This window comes from Rhinoderma darwinii, chromosome 4 (genome assembly GCF_050947455.1).
Source record: "Rhinoderma darwinii isolate aRhiDar2 chromosome 4, aRhiDar2.hap1, whole genome shotgun sequence".
Classification (NCBI taxonomy): domain Eukaryota; kingdom Metazoa; phylum Chordata; class Amphibia; order Anura; family Rhinodermatidae; genus Rhinoderma; species Rhinoderma darwinii.
In genome coordinates this window covers 41,645,127-41,667,646 of record NC_134690.1, presented here as the reverse complement: position 1 = coordinate 41,667,646, position 22,520 = coordinate 41,645,127, and the positions used below count along the sequence as shown (strand labels likewise).

At 44.5% G+C, this 22,520-nt stretch overlaps 1 protein-coding gene across 1 annotated transcript in view; it reads right to left on the bottom strand.

The window, feature by feature from the left end:
* Positions 1-9,698, bottom strand: part of SDC1 (syndecan 1) — a 44,140-nt gene extending 34,442 nt beyond the window's left edge. The window contains exon 1 of the mRNA XM_075861061.1: positions 9,510-9,698. Coding sequence (XP_075717176.1) covers positions 9,510-9,566 — 57 coding nt within the window. The 5' untranslated portion in view covers positions 9,567-9,698. The remainder of the gene's footprint in view (positions 1-9,509) is intronic.
* Between the last annotated feature and the right edge of the window lie 12,822 nt (positions 9,699-22,520).

Genomic DNA, 22,520 nt, shown 5'->3' with positions numbered 1-22,520 from the left:
ATAGAGCTGCCTCCGTTGCCTTTTACACCCCAGCAATAAACAATATAACAGATTTTGCAGAAGAAATGGCCACCCTATTACAGTCAGTGCATTACTTCAGTAGGCCATAAAAACAATGTGGGACTCCATGAACATAATGGCATGAAGCGATCACCCGTGCCAGGAAAACCGCTAGGATCTCCCCAATGGTAAAATACGAACACATTCAGTAACGTTATATACCCCATATATGCATTATAAAACGAGAACAGCCGTTACTGCTCACCATCGCTGCAGAGATCAGCAGCAAACAACTTCTAAATGTCCCTTATTGTACGCAAATGACGCGGCTCCTCACCTGTCGGCTATTGACCAAGACAGATAAACACGATGCAGCTGCCATTATTTCAGTGACATTATCTTTATGTGCAGGTCTCATTCTCCTGTCCATTGTCCCACTGAATAATACCGGTCTCAGATGTATATTCTGACAATCCTTGAAAGCGGAGGAATAAATACCTGTCCTAACGGTCCAGGATTTGCATTTTATTTGTAAGCCACAATGCTCCCACGTCCATATATTTCCTGTCTGAGCTCCACATCTGCTGACATCTACCGACATCTACCAACAAAGGCCGCCTTGTATCTCACGAGGCGCAGTTTAGTCAAGGCACGAGTTGAAGACACTTTATAGGCAGAAACAACATTTACAGTTTCATTCAAAAGGGCAAACGGTGATCTCTAGATTAGATTATTATTATTATTATTCAGGAGTCTCGCCACATCTTCCATCACACAATGAGGTCTGCAGCCAAAAACAGTACTACATTACCCCCTTTATGGGTTTTTCGTCAATTATGGAAAAAATTTGTTTACTACCCACTAGGCCACCCTGAACAGCTGATGAGACTTAAAGAGGCTCTGTCACCAGATTATAAGTGTCCCATCTCCTACATAATGTGATCGGCGCTGTAATGTGGATAACCGCAGTGGTTTTTATTTTGAAAAACGATCATTTTTGAGCAAGTTATGAGCTAGTTTAGATTTATGCTACTGACTTTCTCAAATGGACAACTGGGTGCGTTTTTACTTTTGACCAAGTGGGTGGTTTGTAAATAAGTGTATGAGGCCGACCAATCAGCGTCACAATTCTCATTGTTCCAGCCCAGCTTCTTTCACTGCACAATCACACTGTGCTGTGGATAATGCTGGGCTGGAACAATAAGTGTGATGCTGATTGGTCACCGATTGGTCGGCCTCATACACTCCTCTGTACAACACCCAGTTGGTAAAAAGTAAAAACACGCCCAGTTGTCCATTGAGAAACTCATTAGCATAAATCTAAACTAGCTTATAACTTGCTCAAAAATGATAGTTTTTCAAAGTAAAAACCACTGCTGTTATCTACATTCCAGCGCCGATCAAATTATGTAGGAGATGGGACACTTATAATCTGGTGACAGAGCCTCTTTAAACCCACCAGGTCATTTGTTTCATGACACACCTTACACCATCCAATGACTTGGCAAGTCACACGTTGCGATGTCTGCCCCAATTAAGCAAGGAGGTAACGTCAGACACGAAAACAGGATCCCTGAAGCCAAGGCTGATATCGTGTATGAAACAATACATGATCTGCCCTCATGGGCAGAGTTGTATGTGGGCTATCACCACTAGTATGAAGAATCTTTACAAGGGCTCATGCACAAGATTGTATAACTGATTTGTAAAATGGCATTAATATGAGTCTATAGAACCCATTCCTTACCTCAGGCTCACCGATTTCTTAAAGGGGTTTTCTGAGTAGTTTAAAAAATTGTTGATGTATGACGTGCTTAAAAACCCACATGGATTGCGGCAGCCAATCACTGGTCTCAGTGGGAATATGGCACAGGATCAGAGGGCAGTAATTGGCTGCAGCTATGTCAATAAACAGCAGCGGGGAGGAGCGGTAGCGGAACGATGGGGGATCAGTGAGGCGAGTAATGGCATTTTTTTTTTTTTTTTTTTTAAGTAACTCTGAAAACCCCTTTCAGAGACATGCAAGACCCGCTGTCACTGAACCAGTCAGTGCCACTGACAGATTCAGATTGCAGCGCTAGGTACAGCGGCTCTGCATACAGGATACAATGCAGCTGTATCTCAAAGTAAAAATATGTAATAAAAAGTATTTATAAAGTTGCACAAAACACTACACATTTATAATAAAATAAAAAAAATAAAAAAGTACATCGCCTTTAACACTAACGCCAGGCATATGAAAATACCAGTCTTAGCAGAGCCATAGGCACTATGGGGCAAGGTTTACTGTGTGAATGGGGCGTAAACCTGGTTAGTAATGCAAACCGAGGTGAGGTAATTCATGGCTTGCTTACTAGAGATACATTGGCCAAGATTTACTAAGCCTGGCATATTACACCAGTACAGCAGATAGTGGATTTGCGCCAAATTTATTAAAATGCCCCCCCCCCCCCCCCATAATAAATTGAGCACATTTTGAACTGAAAATATAAAACCTACGCTTGCTATGAGTAGCTGGATTTGTTCAGTTTTCTCAAAATAGGAGGCCAAAACTACGTCTTCTTGGAGACCATGGCCATTTTTCTCATCCGGTTCCGAATTAGGATAAAAAAAAATTCATCGCACGTCAGCATTTGTGACTTTAGGGCAGTTTATACCAAAACCTGGCATAAACTGGATAGAAAACGTGGTCCAAGTGCTACAGACCTCAGTGGCCACACGCAACCAGTCTCAGATTGCCTGCTTCACACTAAGGGTCCTTTTACACGGGCCAAGTTTGGCCGTAAAAATGAGCGCTTCTTTTGCTTGAAACGGCAGTTCACATCCGAGGTGAACGGACGCATCGTCACGGATCCCCCATAGACTAGACATGCAGGAGAATAGGACAAGTCCTGTTTTTTTCAACAGACCCTTCACATGCGCTGTTGAAACAACGGTCATGTGAACAGCCCCATTGAAATACATGAGTCTGTGTGACGGCCATCACATGGATGAGATACACGCTAGAGCAAAAAGATAGGCTCAATGCTGACTGGTCAGTGTCACGGCGGAGAACATCTTTTATATTGCAGAATTGATCAAATAGTTTAAAAAAAAGGTGTACATCTACTTATAAGTTATTATGTCTATTTATGAAGCGAATGACCATAGCGAGAGCCAAACAGGCCCATATGCTCACAGCAGCACAGAGTACTCCAGAATATGGAAGTAAAAGCCACAAAAATATGTCTAATTTAAATATCTATTCAGGTCCCTCTCTCGGATAAGAATTTTACAGTGTATCTATGTAGAGCAAGGCACTTCCGAACAAGAGGTGCCCGTCTCCAAATCAACTAAAGCAAACAGACTGCAGGATTTGTTAGGAACCAGAGAGTAAACATCCTGCAGCGAGGCGAGCGCAGACTTCTACACCAGACCACGTGTAGACGCTTTAAGGCTGGATTCACAAGAGCACATCACGTCCGTAATGGATGGAACGTATTTCGACCGCAAGTCCCGGACCGAACACACTGCAGGGAGCCGGGCTCCTAGCATCATAGTTATGTACGACACTAGGAGTCCCTGCCTCGCTGCAGGACAACTGTCCCCTACTGTAATCATGTTTTCAGTACGGGACAGTAGTTCCATGGAGAGGCAGGGACTCCTAGCCTCGTACATAACCATGATGCTAGGAGCCCGGCTCCCTGGAGTGTGTTCGGTCAGGGACTTCCAGCTGAAATACGTCCGTCCATTACGGACGTAATGACCTCGTGTGAATCCAGCCTTAGGGTCGCCCTGGCTCCAAAGACGAGCAGAAGCCAAACCAGCAGGACTGGGTCACCGGGACTGAAACAGTTACAAGAACCTCATGGCACCAAGTCAGACCTCTGGTGTTGCACTTTCCCCGTATTCATTTCAATGGGGTAGGGGGGGGGGGGAATAAAATTTAAAAAATATATATATATATATATAAAAAAAAAAAAAAAAAAAAAAAAAAAGAACACCTCTATATAACCACTGCAAGCACTTTTTTCCTTAATGAACAATGTCCAACTGTGGCATACCTGCATATATTAGGACAAAAAAACACAACTGCATGTAGGACTATGACCTCATGTACCGTCTCACTCAGGCAGCCATGTACCAGCTTGTACAGGGTAACCATGCTGGATTTCTCTGCCCTTGTGAAGACCAGTCCGTAATACAGCGCCATAGAGGCTCGAGGTGTCTACGGTTTCATATTATGGCCGTGCCGTCTCACAGGAGCAGTAAGGGTTCATCCACAAAACGGTTGCTTTATTCAGTGTCTTATCCGTTTTGTTTTTTGCACACAACCATTAATTTCTATGGGGCCACGCACACAATCTTTTCTTTTTGCAGATACGCGTGTCCATCTTGCAAATTGTAGTACGGGTCCTATTCTTATCAGTCTCACCTATTCTAGTGTATGGGTCCAAAAACAAAAAGACGAAACACCAGATAGCACACACAAGCCACTCACATCAGTGTTTGTGGATCCGCAAAACAGAAACGGTCGTGTGCACAATGCCCAAGAAATGCTTTCCCACAGACACCAGTACATTTACAGTCGGCTTCTCCAAGTTGTCTCATAAGATTAGGACAGTAGGTCCAGCAGTGATCCAGGAGAAACAAGAAAGGTCACTCTACAAACCTTATACACATCACATGGAGGTTCAAGATCCTGAAGAAGAAACTGAACCCGGCACTGGTAATGGCGGCAGCTGCGTCTCAATCCCACCACTCATTGAGTGATTATATCAGTTTTAGAAAATCACCGCACATGGCACAAGGGATAAGACAAATGCAAAAAATGGTACATGAGGTGGAGGTCTAGATCAGCACTGGACACCTGGACTACTCACATATAAGGGAAATATTTCCTTACACGGGGTGACTTGATGACTTTTTCCAGAAGCGACCGTGTGCTGCAGACAACTAGCCATCCATAGACAAAGATTCTCCCCGCTAACAATCGTAAAATTAAGAGTATAATTAACAACCTTTACGTCTATTGACAGCTTGATTTATATATTGGGGCACAAGGAGCTCAGAGGGGATCACACATCTGTGCTGCATTTGATCCGATCAGCACTGGACGTAAATAATGAAGATATATATATATATATATATGTAGCATCCCTTTTGGCTCATTGGTGGGCGATGAACAAATACACAAATCTTGCCCCAGAAACAGCGCCACCCCTGTACATGGGCTGAATCTGGTATTACAGCACAGCTCAATCCACTTAACCAATTTATTATCCATACATTTCTTCATATTCTATGCTCCATATTTCAGGCAAAGCAGATGGTAATTGTATAGGAGTACGCTGTATACTGAAGCTCAGTCAGTCATCTAGGTGGTGCAGACTTATCCACAGGCACGTGTGAACCAGTGCCCTACATTTCAACATAAAGCCCCGTAGCAACAAACAGGACCTCAGCCGCATGGAACCAGAGGGCTCCAATATCATCCAGCACTCGCAGCTCTTACCGCCACATACTACTAATGCACTAGGTTTACCTGCAGTCCTAGGTAAAACTACAAAACAACTTAGAATTAGTGTCCCCTAGTTGAATATTCTTCCCAATGTTAGGCAAGCAGAGTAAAGACCCCTATTACAACTTCAAAATCAATCACCCAACTTTTTATGCTTGTGTGAACCCCTCGTCTCTGGAGGAGGTGGAGGGGGTTGGATAGTAGATAGCACCTGCCCAGAAGAACCACCAAATTAGCAATAAACTAGTTAAATAGGTAGGAGGATTGTGCCAAAGCCGACCCACCAATGATGTCATATCCTTGGTCTCCGGAGATCAGTGACTTGTCATACAGACCACCCCCCCTGCATCAGAATTTTTTATATATATTTTTTTAATAAGATTACATAATACATTTGCCACACCTCAGCACACCAATATTTTGCACCATAAAATATTGCAAGTCAAAAATATTTTATGCAACCACCATGCAGTTTAGGCTTCATGCAACTTTTTTATTAGATACAGTAGGAGGGCATCGGGTCACCCGCACATTACATCACTTTTCTGCTGCATTCATTTCATTAGGTAAGTGACTCCAGGGTCTTTATTATAAGGCTGGGTTCACACTGTGCGTTTTCTTGCACTAATTTACACGAGCTTTTTGTTTTGGTTAGTAAACTATAGAAAAACAGTATCTACCCAAAAAAAAAACAAAAAAAAAACGCAAGATACAGTGTGAACCCAGCCCTAAGGGTATGTTCACACGCAGTTGTCTCAGACGTAATTTGGGTGTTTTCCGCCTGAAAAAACAGCACCATTACGCCTACAAACATCTGCCCATTGCTTGCAATGGGTTTTACGGTGTTCTGTTCCCACGTGGCTTAATTTTACGCGTAGTTGTCAAAATACGGCGCGTAAAATGACTGTGCATCAAAAGTAGTGCCAGTTCTTTCTTGGGAAGTTTTGAGAGGAGTTTTTCCATTGAAAACCAGATCTAAAAAAACGGGCGTAAAATACGCCGCAAAAAACGCGAGGTGCTACAAATAAAAGTCTGAAAATCAGGAGCTGTTTTCACCTGAAACCAGCTCCGTATTTTCAGATGTTTTTAGTCTAGCGTGTGAATATACCCTAAACATGAGCCCCCGAGAATACAGGTATATTGTAAAGCTGAGATATGTTCACCTGTAGCACAAGCAAACACTGGTACTGCGATAACATACACAGTTATCAGGTCGGGCGGAGCAAAAGGAATTAAACTAAACCGAGATTCAGCGCAATTAGTTGACATCATCCAAATTTCGGTTTTATCAATTATTTTTCCCCAGTTTAAACAGTGTCTGAATCCTCAGGACGCAGATACAGTTGAATCCAATAGTAGAGCATGGCCCCTATGGTCACTATGTATCGCTGGACGCAAGGCAGCGACATCACTGCACCCTGCGCCCCAGACCAGAGGGATCTCCGCCACTTGTCGTTGGAACGGGGATTGATGTATGTTTTTTATCAGGCACTATTGGGGATATGGGGGCAGCTATAGGGGCATTATACCGTGCGGGGGAAGCTATGGGGGCATTATACCGTGCAGAGGGCAGCTATGGGGGCATATTCTATACAGTAGTAGGCAGCAAGCTCAAGGATACATTTTAATTTAATGGCGTAGCATGAAGATAGGGGCGTGACATGCAAATGGGGTGTGATCTAAATAACCGTAATCAAGGTTACATCTTCAATTAATCGTGATTTAATCACCCAGTACTAGACTAAGGACAGGTATAGTGGGATAGTATTAGTGACATACATACATTATAAGTACAGGTATAGTGGGATAGTAGCTATAGACAGTATAAGTACAGGTATAGTAGATATATATATACACACACACACACGGTATAAGTACAGGTATAGTAGCTATATATAGACAGTATAAGTACAGGTATAGTAGATCTATATATACACACACACGGTATAAGTACAGATATAGTGGGATAGTAGAGATATAGATATACACACACACACTGTAAGTAAAGGTATAGTAGATATATATATATATATATATATATATATACACACACACAGTATAAGTACAGGTATAGTAGATATATATATACACACACACAGTATAAGTACAGGTATAGTAGATATATATATACACACACACGGTATAAGTACAGGTATAGTGGGATAGTAGAGATATAGATATACACACACACACACTGTAAGTACAGGTATAGTAGATATATATATATATATATATATATATACACACACACACAGTATAAGTACAGGTATAGTAGATATATATATATATATATATATACACACACACAGTATAAGTACAGGTACAGTAGCTACATATACACACACGGTATAAGTACAGGTATAGTAGCTATATATAGACAGTATAAGTACAGGTATAGTAGATATATATATATACACACACACGGTATAAGTACAGGTATAGTAGCTATAGACAGTATAAGTACAGGTATAGTAGATCTATATATACACACACACGGTATAAGTACAGATATAGTGGGATAGTAGAGATATAGATATACACACACTGTAAGTACAGGTATAGTAGATATAGATATACACACACACGGTATAAGTACAGATATAGTGGGATAGTAGAGATATAGATATACACACACTGTAAGTACAGGTATAGTAGATATAGATATACACACACACGGTATAAGTACAGATATAGTGGGATAGTAGAGATATAGATATACACACACTGTAAGTACAGGTATAGTAGATATAGATATACACACACACAGTATAAGTACAGGTATAGTAGATATATATATATATACACACAGTATAAGTACAGGTATAGTAGATATATATATAGATATACACACACACAGTATAAGTACAGGTATAGTAGATATATATATACACACACACACAGTATAAGTACAGGTATAGTAGATATATATATATATACACACAGTATAAGTACAGGTATAGTAGATATATATATATATACACACACACACACACAGTATAAGTACAGGTATAGTAGATATATATATATACACACACACAGTATAAGTACAGATATAGTAGATATATATATATATACACACACACAGTATAAGTACAGGTATAGTAGATATATATATACACACACGGTATAAGTACAGGTATAGTGGGATAGTAGAGATATACACACACACACACACTGTAAGTACAGGTATAGTAGATATATATATATACACACACACAGTATAAGTACAGGTATAGTAGATATATATATACACACACACAGTATAAGTACAGGTATAGTAGATATATATATACACACACACAGTATAAGTACAGGTATAGTAGATATATATATACACACACAGTATAAGTACAGGTATAGTAGATATATATATACACACACGGTATAAGTACAGGTATAGTGGGATAGTAGAGATATAGATATAAACACTGTAAGTACAGGTATAGTAGATATATATATATACACACACACACACGGTATAAGTACAGGTATAGTGGGATAGTAGAGATATAGATATACACACACAGTATAAGTACAGGTATAGTAGATATATATACACGGTATAAGTACAGGGATAGTAGATATACATGGTATAAGTACAGGTATAGTGGGATAGTAGAGATATAGATATACACACACAGTATAAGTACAGGTATAGTAGATATATATACACGGTATAAGTACAGGGATAGTAGCTATATACATGGTATAAGTACAGGTATAGTGGGATAGTAGGTATACACGGTATAAGTACAGGTATAGTGGGATAGTAGATATATACACACGGTATAAGTACAGGTTTAGTGGGATAGTAGGTATATATATATATACACACGGTATAAGTACAGGTATAGTGGGATAGCATGCTCTCCTGTACTATACACGGAGCTGCAGTATATCCGGCACAGCACCGCTCACCTATTGTAAAGTTTCCCTCCATTACAAACAGGTAAGTCCCCCTCCCCCACCTTGATGTGGGGTGGGAGTATCACACCCATCCGATTCTTACCGCTAGCGCCACTGAGCCGAGGATCCCCAGCAGGCAGAGCACAGGTAACGTGTTCATCCTCAGCCCGTCCACTTTCCTAAGTGTTTCTCCTTACGCTGCCGCGATCCTGCCTATAATCACCGGGAGGAGTGAACCGTCCCAGTCACCTCCCTCCGCCACAGAAAATGTAACCGCAGCGCCCCCTGCCGAGCCGGCGCCGCACCTGCACCCAATCAGCGCGGTGAGTTTATTATCTGCGCAACTGACCCACAGACTGCCGCGTGCCTCTAATATAAGCGGAGGGGACCCTGTCCCTGCTTGTATGTCCACACAGTCCTCTCTGTCCCTGATTGTATGTCCACACAGTCCTCTCTGTCCCTGATTGTATGACCACACAGTCCTCTCTGTCCCTGATTGTATGACCACACAGTCCTCTCTGTCCCTGATTGTATGACCACACAGTCCTCTCTGTCCCTGATTGTATGTCCACACAGTCCTCTCTGTCCCTGATTGTATGTCCACACAGTCCTCTCTGTCCCTGATTGTATGTCCACACAGTCCTCTCTGTCCCTGATTGTATGTCCACACAGTCCTCTCTGTCCCTGATTGTATGTCCACACAGTCCTCTCTGTCCCTGATTGTATGTCCACACAGTCCTCTCTGTCCCTGATTGTATGACCACACAGTCCTCTCTGTCCCTGATTGTATGACCACACAGTCCTCTCTGCATGTGTGTTGCTAGGGTTTTAAAAGATCAGGGGCGAGACATATATTTACCCCCCAAAAGAAATAAGAATACATTTTTACATATATATATCGGAGATAGCATATCTATCAGGGCTTATTCAGACTAACGGGATATACGTCCGTGCAACGCGCGTGATTCACGCACGTCTCACGGACCTGTATTAGTCTATGGGGCCGTGCAGACGGTTGCGTGATTTTTTCACTGCGTGAGTCCGCTGCGAAAAAGTCACGACATGTCCGTTCTTTGGGCGTATTTCGCGCATCACGCACCCATTGAAGTCAATGGGTGCGTGAAAAGCACTTCCGTGGGACGAGCGTGATTCGCGCAACAGCTGTGAAAAGGATGAATGAAAACAGAAAAGCACCACGTGCTTTTCTGTTTACAAACATCCAAACGGAGTGTCATAATGATGGCGGCTGCGCGAAAAGCACGCAGCCGCGCATCATACGGGGCTGCCACACGGAGCTGTCAAGTACCTTTTGCGCGCACAAAACGCACACGCTCGTGTGAATTCGGCCTCAGACTAAGGCCTCCTATAGCTACACCGATGGATAGAATTGGATGCATTGTCTCAGCAGACAGTATCACACATGATAGGCTTAGATACATGGCTCCAGCAGACAGTATCACATAAGATAGGCTAGGATACATGGCCCCAGCAGACAGTATCCCACATGATAGGCTTAGATACATGGCCCGAGCAAACAGTATCACACATGATAGGCTTAGATACATGGCCCAGCAGACAGTATCATACATGATAGGCTTAGATACATGGCCCAGCAGACAGTATAATACATGATAGGCTTAGATACATGGCCCCAGCAGACAGTATCACACATGATAGACTTAGATACATGGCCCAGCAGACAGTATCATACATTATAGGCTTAGATACAGGCAGTGGCGTAGATATAGGGATCGCAGCAGTCACAATTGCGACAGGGCCCCGAAGCCAGGGGGCCCGCGGCCCCCCCACCACATTTTTGTGAGGTTACTAATGTAAAAACGCTGCATAAGCAGCATTAAAGCTGGACTGATGCTGTTTGCTAAAGGATCTTTAATGACGTCATGCCCCCGTGACCTGACTGGCCTTTGAAGAACAGAAGCCCCGCCCACCGATCAGGTCCTTCTACCACAGTCATACCTCCCAACTTTTGAATTTGAAAAAGAGGTACATTTTAAGCCACGCCCCTAATCACGCCCAGTATCCCGCGTCAACACATCAAATCACGGCCAGATCCTTCTGTAAATAACGCGCGCACATTCTCACTGCGGATCTATAGACTGTCTGGATATCACAGATATTATGGATGTCTTTGTGTTACTTTTCCTATCTTGGGTATAACATTTGGTCATCACAGCGGCAGCAGCTGCAGGACAAACCAAAAGGCTGAGAAAAATGAAAGTCAAGAGGGAGACCCTGTGGTGGATGACTTTTCAATTGACAGGTAGCAGAGTTATATGATGGGGATTTTTTTTTTCCAGTTGTGTAACTCTGCTACCGGTCAATGGAAAAATCATCCACCAGAGCCCCCCTGTAGATCCCTCCACACACAGCCCCCCTGTACATAGCGCCAGACACAGTCGCCCTGTAGATAGTTCCAGATACAGCCCCCCTGTAGATAGCTCCAGATACAGCCCCCCTGTAGATAGCTCCAGATACAGCCCCCCTATACATAGTGCCACACACAGCACCCCTGTAGATATCTCCACACACATCCCCCCTGTAGATAGTACCAGATACAGCCCCCCTGTAGATAGCTCCAGATACAGCCCCCCTGTAGATAGCTCCAGATACAGCCCCCCTGCAGATAGCTCCAGATATAGCCCCCTGTAGATAGCTCCAGACACAGCCCCCCTGTAGATAGCGCCAAATACAGCACCCTGTAGATAGCTCCACACACAGCCCCCCTGTAGATAGCTCCAGACACAGCCCCCCTGTGGGTAGCGCAACACACAGCCCCTTAGGCCTTATTCACACGACAGGGTCCGAGTGTCGGCCGATAAAAACGGCCGTTTTGCATCCGTTCCGATTCTGTTCCAGGCCGTGTTGCCGTTTTTAACGGCCGATTTTGACCCGTTTTGCATCCGTTTTTTTCCCTGTCCGTTTTAAAATCGGATGAATTTCATTTAAATTTGTTGCCACACACTTCCCTCTGTAGATAATGCCACAGCCCCCCTGGTAGGTAATGCCACACAGCCCCCTGTAGGTAATGCCACCCAGCCCCCTGTAGGTAATGCCATCCAGCCCCCTTTATGTAATGCCACCCAGCCCCCTGAAGGTAATGCCACCCAGCCCCCTGTATGTAATGCCACCCAGCCCCCTGCAGGTAATGCCACCCAGCCCCCTGTATGTAATGCCACCCAGCCCTCTGTAGGTAATGCCACCCAGCCCCCGGCAGGTAATGCCACCCAGCCCCCTGTATGTAATGCCACCCAGCTCCCTGTATGTAATGCCACCAAGTCCCCTTTAGGTAATGCCACACAGCCCCCTGTAGGTAGCACCCCCCCCCCCTTCCAGGAGAAGTCACTGACTTCAATGTCCATATATGGACAGTGTAGTCACTGACTTCTCCTGGAGAGGAATTCCCGGCCACAGGGTCGGGGATTCCGCTTCAGAAGTGAGTGACGTCACTGTGTCCATATATGGACAGTTTGGTCACTCACTTCTTCTGTAGCGGAATCCCCAGCCACAGGGTCGGGGATTCCGCTTCAGAAGGGAGTGACGTCACTGTATCCATATATGGACAGTGTAGTCACTCACTTCTCCTGTAGCGGAATCCCCGGCCATAGGGTCGGGGATTCCGCTTCAGAAGTGAGTGACGTCGCTGTCTCCATATATGGACAGTGTAGTCACTCACTTCTCCTGTAGCGGAATCCCCGGCCATAGGGTCGGGAATTCCGCTTCAGAAGTGAGTGATGTTGCTGTCAGAAGAAGGCAGGAGTCTTGAAGCGGCGTTCTCACTGGCGTCGATGCCAGCCCGGGAGTGGATCAGTCCAGTCACCTGACCGGTGAGGTCAGGTGACAGGTCAGGTGACTGGACTGGTTCACCCCTGGGCCGGCATCGATCCCAGTGAGAACACCGCCGCAAGACTCCTGCCTTCTTCTGATCGCTGCTGCAGTCAGCAGCGATCAGCTGTTTTGAATCAGCGCCCAGCGGGACATTTTGAAGACCGGGCGGGACGGCGGGACAGCGGTGAGAAACCGGGACTGTCCCGCCGGAATCGGGATGGTTGGGAGGTATGCCACAGTATAGCAGCAGCAGAGTCGGCAGAAGAGAAGCCCCGCCTACGTCTCAGACCCTGGTGAGTGCTTCCTTAACCCCCTCTCTCCCTCCATTCCCCATTCTCTCTTCTTTACTTGTCTCTCCTGACCCCAACTCCTGTAGGGTTTGTTAAGTTTTTTAATTCACCATGCGTTTTTGCCTGAGGGCAGGAGGCCCTGATCGCAATTCTAATACACTGCACTACATGCGTAGTGCAGTGTATTAGAGCTGTCAGCTACTCACTGACAGCAAGCATAGTGGGTCCTGACTTCGTCAGGACCCACTAGGTTTCCGTTGATGACGTAGCCAGAGTCCATTGTTAGGATTCTGGTTGCCATAGTCACGATCGCCGGCCGCTATCATGGATCAGGCCGTCGATTGTGGCTTAACCCTTAAGAAGCCACGCTCACTATTGAACGCGGCTTCTAAGGGGTTAATCGGCGGGGGACCTCCGCGATCGGTCCCGGCACATTGAGCTGTGATAGTCTGCTGTCTGAAACAGCAGCTGTCACAGCTCATGAACGCGCCCCGCCAGAACGGCGCCGTGTTTACTCCATGACCTACTATTAGGTCACTGAGCGCGAACGCTATAGTTAGCATGACCTAATAGTCCAGGGTACTCACGGGTCAAAGTTCGTCCATCCGGTCCGGTGCGTGCTGCCCCTTTAAGAGCGGGGACGAGCGTGCGCGCGCACCCTACGGGATCCGGCAGAGGTGAGTGGATGCAAGCGCTGGCGTCTCCTGAGGAGGATGCTGGGGCCAGTGCTTGCCGACACGTGACTGTGGCTGTCAGCGGGAGGCTGGAGCTGACAGCCCGCAGCCACGGACATTACACCCGGGTAATAATGGGGGTTAGTGTTAGCTTCTGCACAGGCTAGCACGAAGCCACGCCTTAGGAATGGACGCTGTCAATCAGCCAGCGGCTATTACTAGGGCAGCACTTTCGCAGCGATGTTCCCCAAACTGTAAAGAAGGGAAGGTCCCAAAAAAAAGTGCAGTGTGTGTAACAAAAGGGGTATTAGAAAGGACACCACTTATGAGGGTATGTTCACACGCAGTGGTTTTAGGCGTATTTCGGGGCGTTTACGCCTCGAAAAACGCCTGAAAACACAGAAGCTGAATGCCTACCAACATCTGCCCATTAAAATCAATTGGAAAAACAAAATTTAGTTCATACGGGGCGTCTTTTTATGCCTCTGTTTTAAAAAAAATAGAGCGTAGAAAGACGCTCCATAAAAAGAATTAGCATGTCACTTCTTGAGGCGTTTTTTTGTACTGAATTTCCATTGAACACTATGAAAAATGCCTCAAAATAAGCATGAAAAGAAGCTCCAAATTTAAAAGCAGCTTCATTTTCAGCTTAAAAAACACCTGAAAATCAGAGGCTGGGTTCACACGACCTATTCTCAGACGTAAACGAGGCGTATAATGCCTCGTTTTACGTCTGAAAATAGGGCTACAATACGTCGGCAAACATCTGCCCATTCATTTGAATGGCTTTGCCGACGTACTGTGCAGACGACCTGTAATTTACGCGTCGTTGTTTGACAGCTGTCAAACTATGACGCGTAAATTGACTGCCTCGGCAAAGAAATGCAGGACACTTCTTTGCTACATAATTTGAGCCGTTCTTCATTGAAGTCAATGAAGAGCAGCTCAAGATTTACGAGCGTCACAGACGCCTCGCAAAATACGAGGAGGAGCTTTTAAGTCTGAAACGAGGCAGCTGTTTTCTCCTGAAAACAGTCTGTCTTTTCAGACGTAAAAGCCTGTCATCGTGTGCACATACCCAGAGGCTGTTTTCTCTGAAAACAGCTCCGAATTTTCAGACGGTTTTTGTTAAGCGTGTGAACATACCCTTAGTGCGACACCGGTCCAGAAAAACCTGGTCTGTGCATAAAGGAGGGTTTCCAAAGTGTACCACACATCTATGAATTATTCATTTTATTATGCATGATCCCCTTTTTTATACCCTGATGTACTCTACACAGCATACATATGCCCCCATAATTACAAATTAAAATACCAACAAAACCCCCAAACAATACTACTTCTTATTTTTACCTCAAGCTGCAGATTCCCTAGGGGGTGCAGTTTTTTAGGGGATTTCTACTGTTTTGGTCCCTCAGCAGCTTTGACAATTTGACATGGCACCAGAAAACCAATCCAGCAAAATCTGCACGACAAAAAAAGCTCCTTCCATTCTGACCCCTCCCGTGTGCCCAAACAGTAGCTTAGAACCACATATGGGGTAATTCCGTGCTCAGGAGAAATTGCTTCACAAATGTCGGGTTGCTTTTTTTCCTTTAGACCATGTGAAAATGAAAAACTCGAAGCTAAATCTACATTTTATAGGAAAAAAAATATGTAGATTTTCATTTTCACGGCCTACTTCCACTTAATTCTGCGAAATGCCTGTGGAGTCAAAATAATCACTATACCCCTAGATAAATTCCATAAGGGGTGTAGTTTCCCACATTGGGTTATTTTTTGGGGATTTCTACTATTTTGGTCCCTCAGGGGCTTTGCCAATTCGACATGGCACCAGAAAACCAATCCAGCAAAATCTGCAAGCCAAATGTCGGGTTGCTTTTTTCCCTTTAGACCTTGTGAAAATGAAAAAAACAAATCGAAAACTAAATTTTATGGGAAAAAATTTTGATTTTCATTTCCACGGCCTAATTCCAATAAATTCTGCAAAAAACCCGTCTGGTCAAAATGCTCACTATACCCCTAGATAAATTCCGTAAGGAATGTAGTTTCCAAAATGGGGTCACTTTGGGGAGTTTCCAGTTTTGATTCTTCAGGCGTTTTGCAAATGCGACATGGCTCCGCAAACCATTTCAGCAAAATTTAAGCTTCAAAAGTAAAAAAAAACGCTCCTTCCTTTCTAAGCCCCGCCGTGTGTCCGAACAGCAATTTCTGTCAACATATGGGGTATTGCCGTGTTCAGGAAAAATAGCTTTACAAAGTTTGGGGTGATTTTTGTCCTTTAGACCTTGAGAAAATGAAAAAAACTAAGCTAAAACTACATTTTATGGGAAAAAATTATATTTTCATTTTCACGGCCTACATCCAATTAATTCTGCAAAAAAACCCGTCTGGTCAAAATGCTCACTATACCCCTAGATAAATTCCATAAGGGGTATAGTTTCTAAAATGGGGTCACTTTTTGGGGGTTTCCACTGTTTTGATTCTTCAGGGGCTTTACAAATGCGACATGGTGCCGCAAACCATTTCAGCAAAATTTGAACTTCAAAAGCCAAAAAACGCTTCTTCCCTTCTAAGCCCTGCCGTGTGTCCGAACAGAAATTTATGTCTACAAACGGTATGGGGTATTGCTGTGCTCAGAAGAAATTGCTTTACAAGTTTTCGGTTGCTTTTTCTCCTTTAGACCTTTTGAAAATGAAAAAACTAAGCTAAAACTACATTTTATGGGAAAAAATATGTAGATGTTCATTTTCACGGCCTAATTCCAATTAATTCTGCAAAAAATCTGTAAGGTCAAAATGCTCACTATAGCCCTAGATAAATTCCATAAGGGGTGTAGTTTCCAAAATGGGGTCACTTTTGGGGAGTTTCCAGTTTTGAACCTTCAGGCGTTTTGCAAATGAGACATGGCGCCGCAAACCATTTCAGCAAAATGTAAGCTTCAATAGCCAAAAAAACGCTCCTTCCTTTCTAAGCCTTGCCGTGTGTCTGAACAGAAATTTCTGTCAACATATGGGGTATTGCCGTGCTCAGGAAAAATAGCTTTACAAAGCTTGGGGTGATTTTTGTCCTTTAGACCTTGTGAAAATGAAAAGAAGACTAAGCTAAAACTACAGTTTATGGGAAAAAAATTATATTTTCATTTTCACAGCCTACTTCCAATTAATTCTGCAAAAAACCTGTCTTGTCAAAATGCTCACTATACCTATCCTTTAGACCTTGTGAAAATGAAAAATCTAAGCTAAAACTACATATTTTTTTTAACATTCTTTTATTTTTATTCTCATCTGAATTTTTAAACAGCAAAACATAAAATATACGCAAACATCATACATATATAGCAATATAAAGCAAGAAGAGAAAAAAAAAAATAAAAAAAAATAAAGGTATGCATATCGGCATCAGAACCATTACGCATCTCAGTGAACTTATATTTACAACCTACATCAGAGAGAGGATAAAATATGTAAGCAGGTCAAGAGAACCCAAAGAACATCTGACGGATCTGACCAATCAAATCACCCCCCTCCAGCCCAGCCATGTCCCTCTCAATACAGGGCATGAACTCCCCGTGCTTTCAGCTAGCGGACATTTCACTCAAACTGCCGGGAAACCTATCCTACCCACTCCGTGGGACCTATGCATACAGCAAATAATCCTCTGACTCACAGAACTCCCTCCATGCCTGCCAGACCAATCTCGCAGTCCCTGAAGTCGTGTGTTGGGCCTGTGCTGCCTCCTCCATTCTCTGCAGATGCAATATCTCCTGAAACCATTCAGTTATCGTTGGCACGCTACTGGTCTTCCATAGACGTGGGATAACAGTGCGAGCTGCGATCAGCAGGAAACTAATCAGGGTTTTCGTGTCTCTTATGACCGCTCCGGGGAGCATGGAGAGAAGCAACACCTCCGGGGTATTAGAAAGCACCTGACCTGTGATCTTGTGTATCAGGTCCACTACTGTAGACCAGAATGTGTTGATTAACGGCATCCCCACCAGATGTGTAACATAGTTCCACCCGCCCTGCTACACCGCCAACATTCATCAGGTACCGCTGGATAAAAGGAATGAAGCAATGCTGGAACCCTATACCACCTAGACAATATCTTGTAATTAGTTTCCTGGGCTTTACAAGAGATAGAGAATTTATGGCACAGGGCAAATGCTTTCGACCAGTCAGCCGTCGACGGGGGCGAAGTAAGCTCCCTCTCCCACCCATTCACAAAGGATGGAGGTGTGTCATTACTTAAGTCCTGCAAAAAATTGTAAATGATGGAGATAGTTTTAACTGGGGGGGGGATGAAGCAAAACATAACTGCTCCAGCAGTGTCAGGTCTCTATGCAGACACAGCCTTGTCTTATTATCAGTGTAGAAATGCTGCATCTTTAAAAAAAATCCCACCGCCTAACCGTTGATCTCTCCATTTCCGGGATCAGTGCCTCAAAAGACCTAAGACCCTGACTCGCTAGCACATGACGAAAAGTCAGAGGCGAAGGTCTGGATGCGTAGGCTAAGAAATTGGGATGCATCCCAGGGGGAAAATCAACATTATGGGATATCGCCACCAGCGGACCATCAGCAGGTATCACTATTGCTAAAGCCCGGAAAAGTTTATATGTGAGGACCACTTGTCCCGCTACCAAAGGGAGCATAGCGTTGCCTCTAGCTGTATAGTACCTCAACCGAAGTCACGGAAGTGCAGTAAGGGGAACCGGCGCCAAAAAAATCCTCCAACCTCACCCATAGCTTAGAGTTCGCATGTTGGCACCAGTCCAATACTCCAACACTCACCGCCGCAAAGTAATAGGCCAGACAGTCAGGCAATCCCAATCCCCACCACCGCTTTCTCTTAAAAAGAGTAGCTTTCGCAATCCTACCTCGCCAAATAACACTGTTCAGGGCTTTATTTAACTGAAGGAAAAACTGCCTAGGGAGTACACACGGAACCGTCTGAAAGAGATACATCAATCGAGGCAGGACGTTCATTTTTACAGAACTTATTCTTCCCAACCAAGGAAAATCCTTGGCATCCCACTTGGCCAAATCAGCTCTAAGAGCTTGGAGAATAGGCAGGAAATTGAGAGAGTAGGAATCCGCAAGATCAACAGGTATCCGCACCCCTAGTTACTTCAGAGAGCCTGTCTTCCATGAGAAAGAATAATTACTACGCACCTGATGAGCTTCAGAAGCCGGCAATGAGATGTTCATGGCCTCGCTCTTAGAGATATTCATCTTATAATTACTAAAATAACTATACGTTCGTATGGATTTTATTAGAGGCAGTAACGATAGTTGTGGTTGTGTAATATAGAATAGTAAATCATCTGCAAACGCAGATACCTTAAATTGCATATCTCATACCTGAACATCCCTTATGTCATTATTGTTCCTCATCGCTACCAAGAGATGTTCCATAACCACCGCGAATAACAGGGGCGAAAGTGGGCAGCCCTGTCTAGTGCCATTCCCAATCCTAAACGGAGCAGATAGAGAACCACTAATCCTAATTCTCGCCTGGGGACTATTGTAGAGGGACAATATATGCGTCAGCATTAACTGACCCACTCCCATCTGACTTAAAGCCGCCTCCAGGAACCCCCAATCCACCCGATCAAAGGCCTTCTCCGCATCCAGCGAAAAGAGCATACATGGAATGTTACTCTCCTTCACTTGATGAATCAGGGAGAAGGTCTTAAGCGTATAATCTCTGGCTTCGCGTCTTGGGACAAAACCCACTTGATCCGGGTGAATCAGCGATCCCAGGAATCCGGCCAGTCTATTTGCTATCAGCTTAGCATACATCTTAGCGTCCGTGTTGATGAGAGAAATCGGCCTATAGTTCGCACAGTGTTGCGGATACCTATCCTCCTTTGGAATGACAGTGATATGTGCCTGCAAAAATGAATCATGAAATTTAGCATGGTCCAATATTGAATTAAATAACTCCTTCAAAGACGGTACCAATTCCTCCGCCAATGACTTGTAGAAATCCCCCGTGTACCAATCTGGCCCCGGACTCTTCAGGGCTGGTAAAGCTTTGATAACCTGCACTATCTCCTCTTTAGTGAACGGCAAATCTAGACTCAGAGCCTCATCTTGGGACAACCTTGGCAATGCTGTTTCCCTAATATACCTATATTTCCCGATAGAGAGGGCAGCGGCTCGGGAGGAATATTACCCGAAGTTGGAGAGGGCAGGTTATAAAGAGAGGAGTAGTACGCACAAAAGGACCATGCTATATCCTCCATCTTGTACGCCAGCTCCCCCGACTCGGTTCTTATAGAGGGTATAAAAGAAAGTGCCCCACGATCACGCATCGCTCTCGCAAATGCCCTCCCCGCCTTATTACCCCACTCATAATAATATGGGGAGCAAACCTGACGGAGCAGAGCGCTATTCTTGTCCAACAGAAGTTGAATGTCATGGCGTGTACTAGTGAGTTCCCTAAGTGTACGTTCTTGCAACGTCTGTTTATGTTGGGATTCTAGAGACTGCAACTGGACTAGAAGCGCGTTAAGCTACGCACCCCACTCCCTCTTAAGGCGAGAACCAGGCTTGATAAGGACCCCCCATAGCACACATTTGAGGGCTTCCCATTTCACCGCCGGAGCAGTTGCATCCCGAGCATGATCCTCATGGAAATTCTCCACTGTCCTTTTCAGCTCTAGCATACACAAGGAATCCTTCAGCAAAGATTCGTTGAGTCGCCAGGTAAATTCTCTGCGCCACTGCGGTGAAAAGCGCAATACACAAGACACCGGAGCGTGATCAGAGAGAAACACATTGCCTATGGAAGTATCCACCACAAAAGATAGTAAGCTATGGTGAACCAGGATATAGTCTATCCTGTTATATGAGTTATGGGCGAAGGACTAGAAGGTGAAATCTCTATCACCCGGATGTTCTAAACGCCACGCATCACAAAGTTGCATATCTCTGAGCCTCTTCCTCAATTTATTCAACTTATTATATGCTAAGAAAGTATCTATAAAAGGGTTAATGGCCGAATAGAAATCCCCACATAGTATAGGCGTGCCCGACGAGAAAGATCCCAGATCATCTAACATTTTAAGGAAAAAAAGGGACTTGGTTAGTGTTAGGAGTAGAGATGAGCGAACCGGGACAACCGAACCCGGTTTCGGTCCGAACATCGTGAAAAGTACGGTTCTCAGCGAATCCAAACTTCTCCGGCCGAACCTGTTTTGACCGAACCCGGCTACATTTTGGTGCCTGCCACATGTTAGATGTAAAATGGAGGATTTCAAAATATCAGCTGACATAAGGCTACCCCATAATGCCTTACAAACGGCTCTCCCAGCCAATCGGGAGGCAGCATAGGGGCGGGCTCAAGCCTGCAATAAAAGTCTGTGCACGGAGCTCAGCGGCCATTTTAGAGACAGGAGCTGTAGGGATAGCATCTCTGTGCAGTAAGGGAAAGCTTTAGGAATCTAAAAGCCAGGAATCCAGCAATCGAAGGGGCTCATCCACTACAGCGGGAGTCTACTCTACTCTCAACAATCAACATCCAAATTGCAATACAAATTCTCCATTTGCCAAGCCAGTGTGTGAATAAGCTTTTATAAGGGGCTCATCCCCGTTGCATGGGTTAACATCCAACTTGCAATCGGCAGCTGTAGTACTACAACGCCCAGCCTTACCTGAGTGCACAGTGGCTGATAGTAATTCTCATTCATTGCCATTTGCCAAGCCAGTGTGTGAATGAGCTTTTAGAAGGGGCTCATCCCCGTTGCATGGGTTAACATAACAATCCAACATGCAATACAGGCAGCCTTTGTAGTACTATAACGCCCAGCATTCCCTGAGTGCACCGCGGCGTGGCAGATAGAAATTCTCATTCATTGCCATTTGCCAAGCCAGTGTGTGAATAAGCTTTTAGAATGGGCTCATCCCCGTTGCATGGGTTAACATAACAATCCAACTTGCAATACAGGCAGCCTTTGTAGTACTACAATGCCCAGCATTCCCTGAGTGCACAGTAGCTGATAGAAATTCTCATTCATTGCCATTTGCCAAGCCAGTGTGTGAATAAGCTTTTAGAAGGGGCTCATCCCCGTTGCATGGGTTAACATAACAATCCAACTTGCAATACAGGCAGCCTTTGTAGTACTACAACGCCCAGCATTCCCAGAGTGCACCGCGGCGTGGCTGATAGAAATTCTCATTCATTGCCATTTGCCAAGCCAGTGTGTGAATAAGCTTTTAGAAGGGGCTCATCCCCGTTGCATGGGTTAACATAACAATCCAACTTGCAATACAGGCAGCGTTTGTAGTACTACAACGC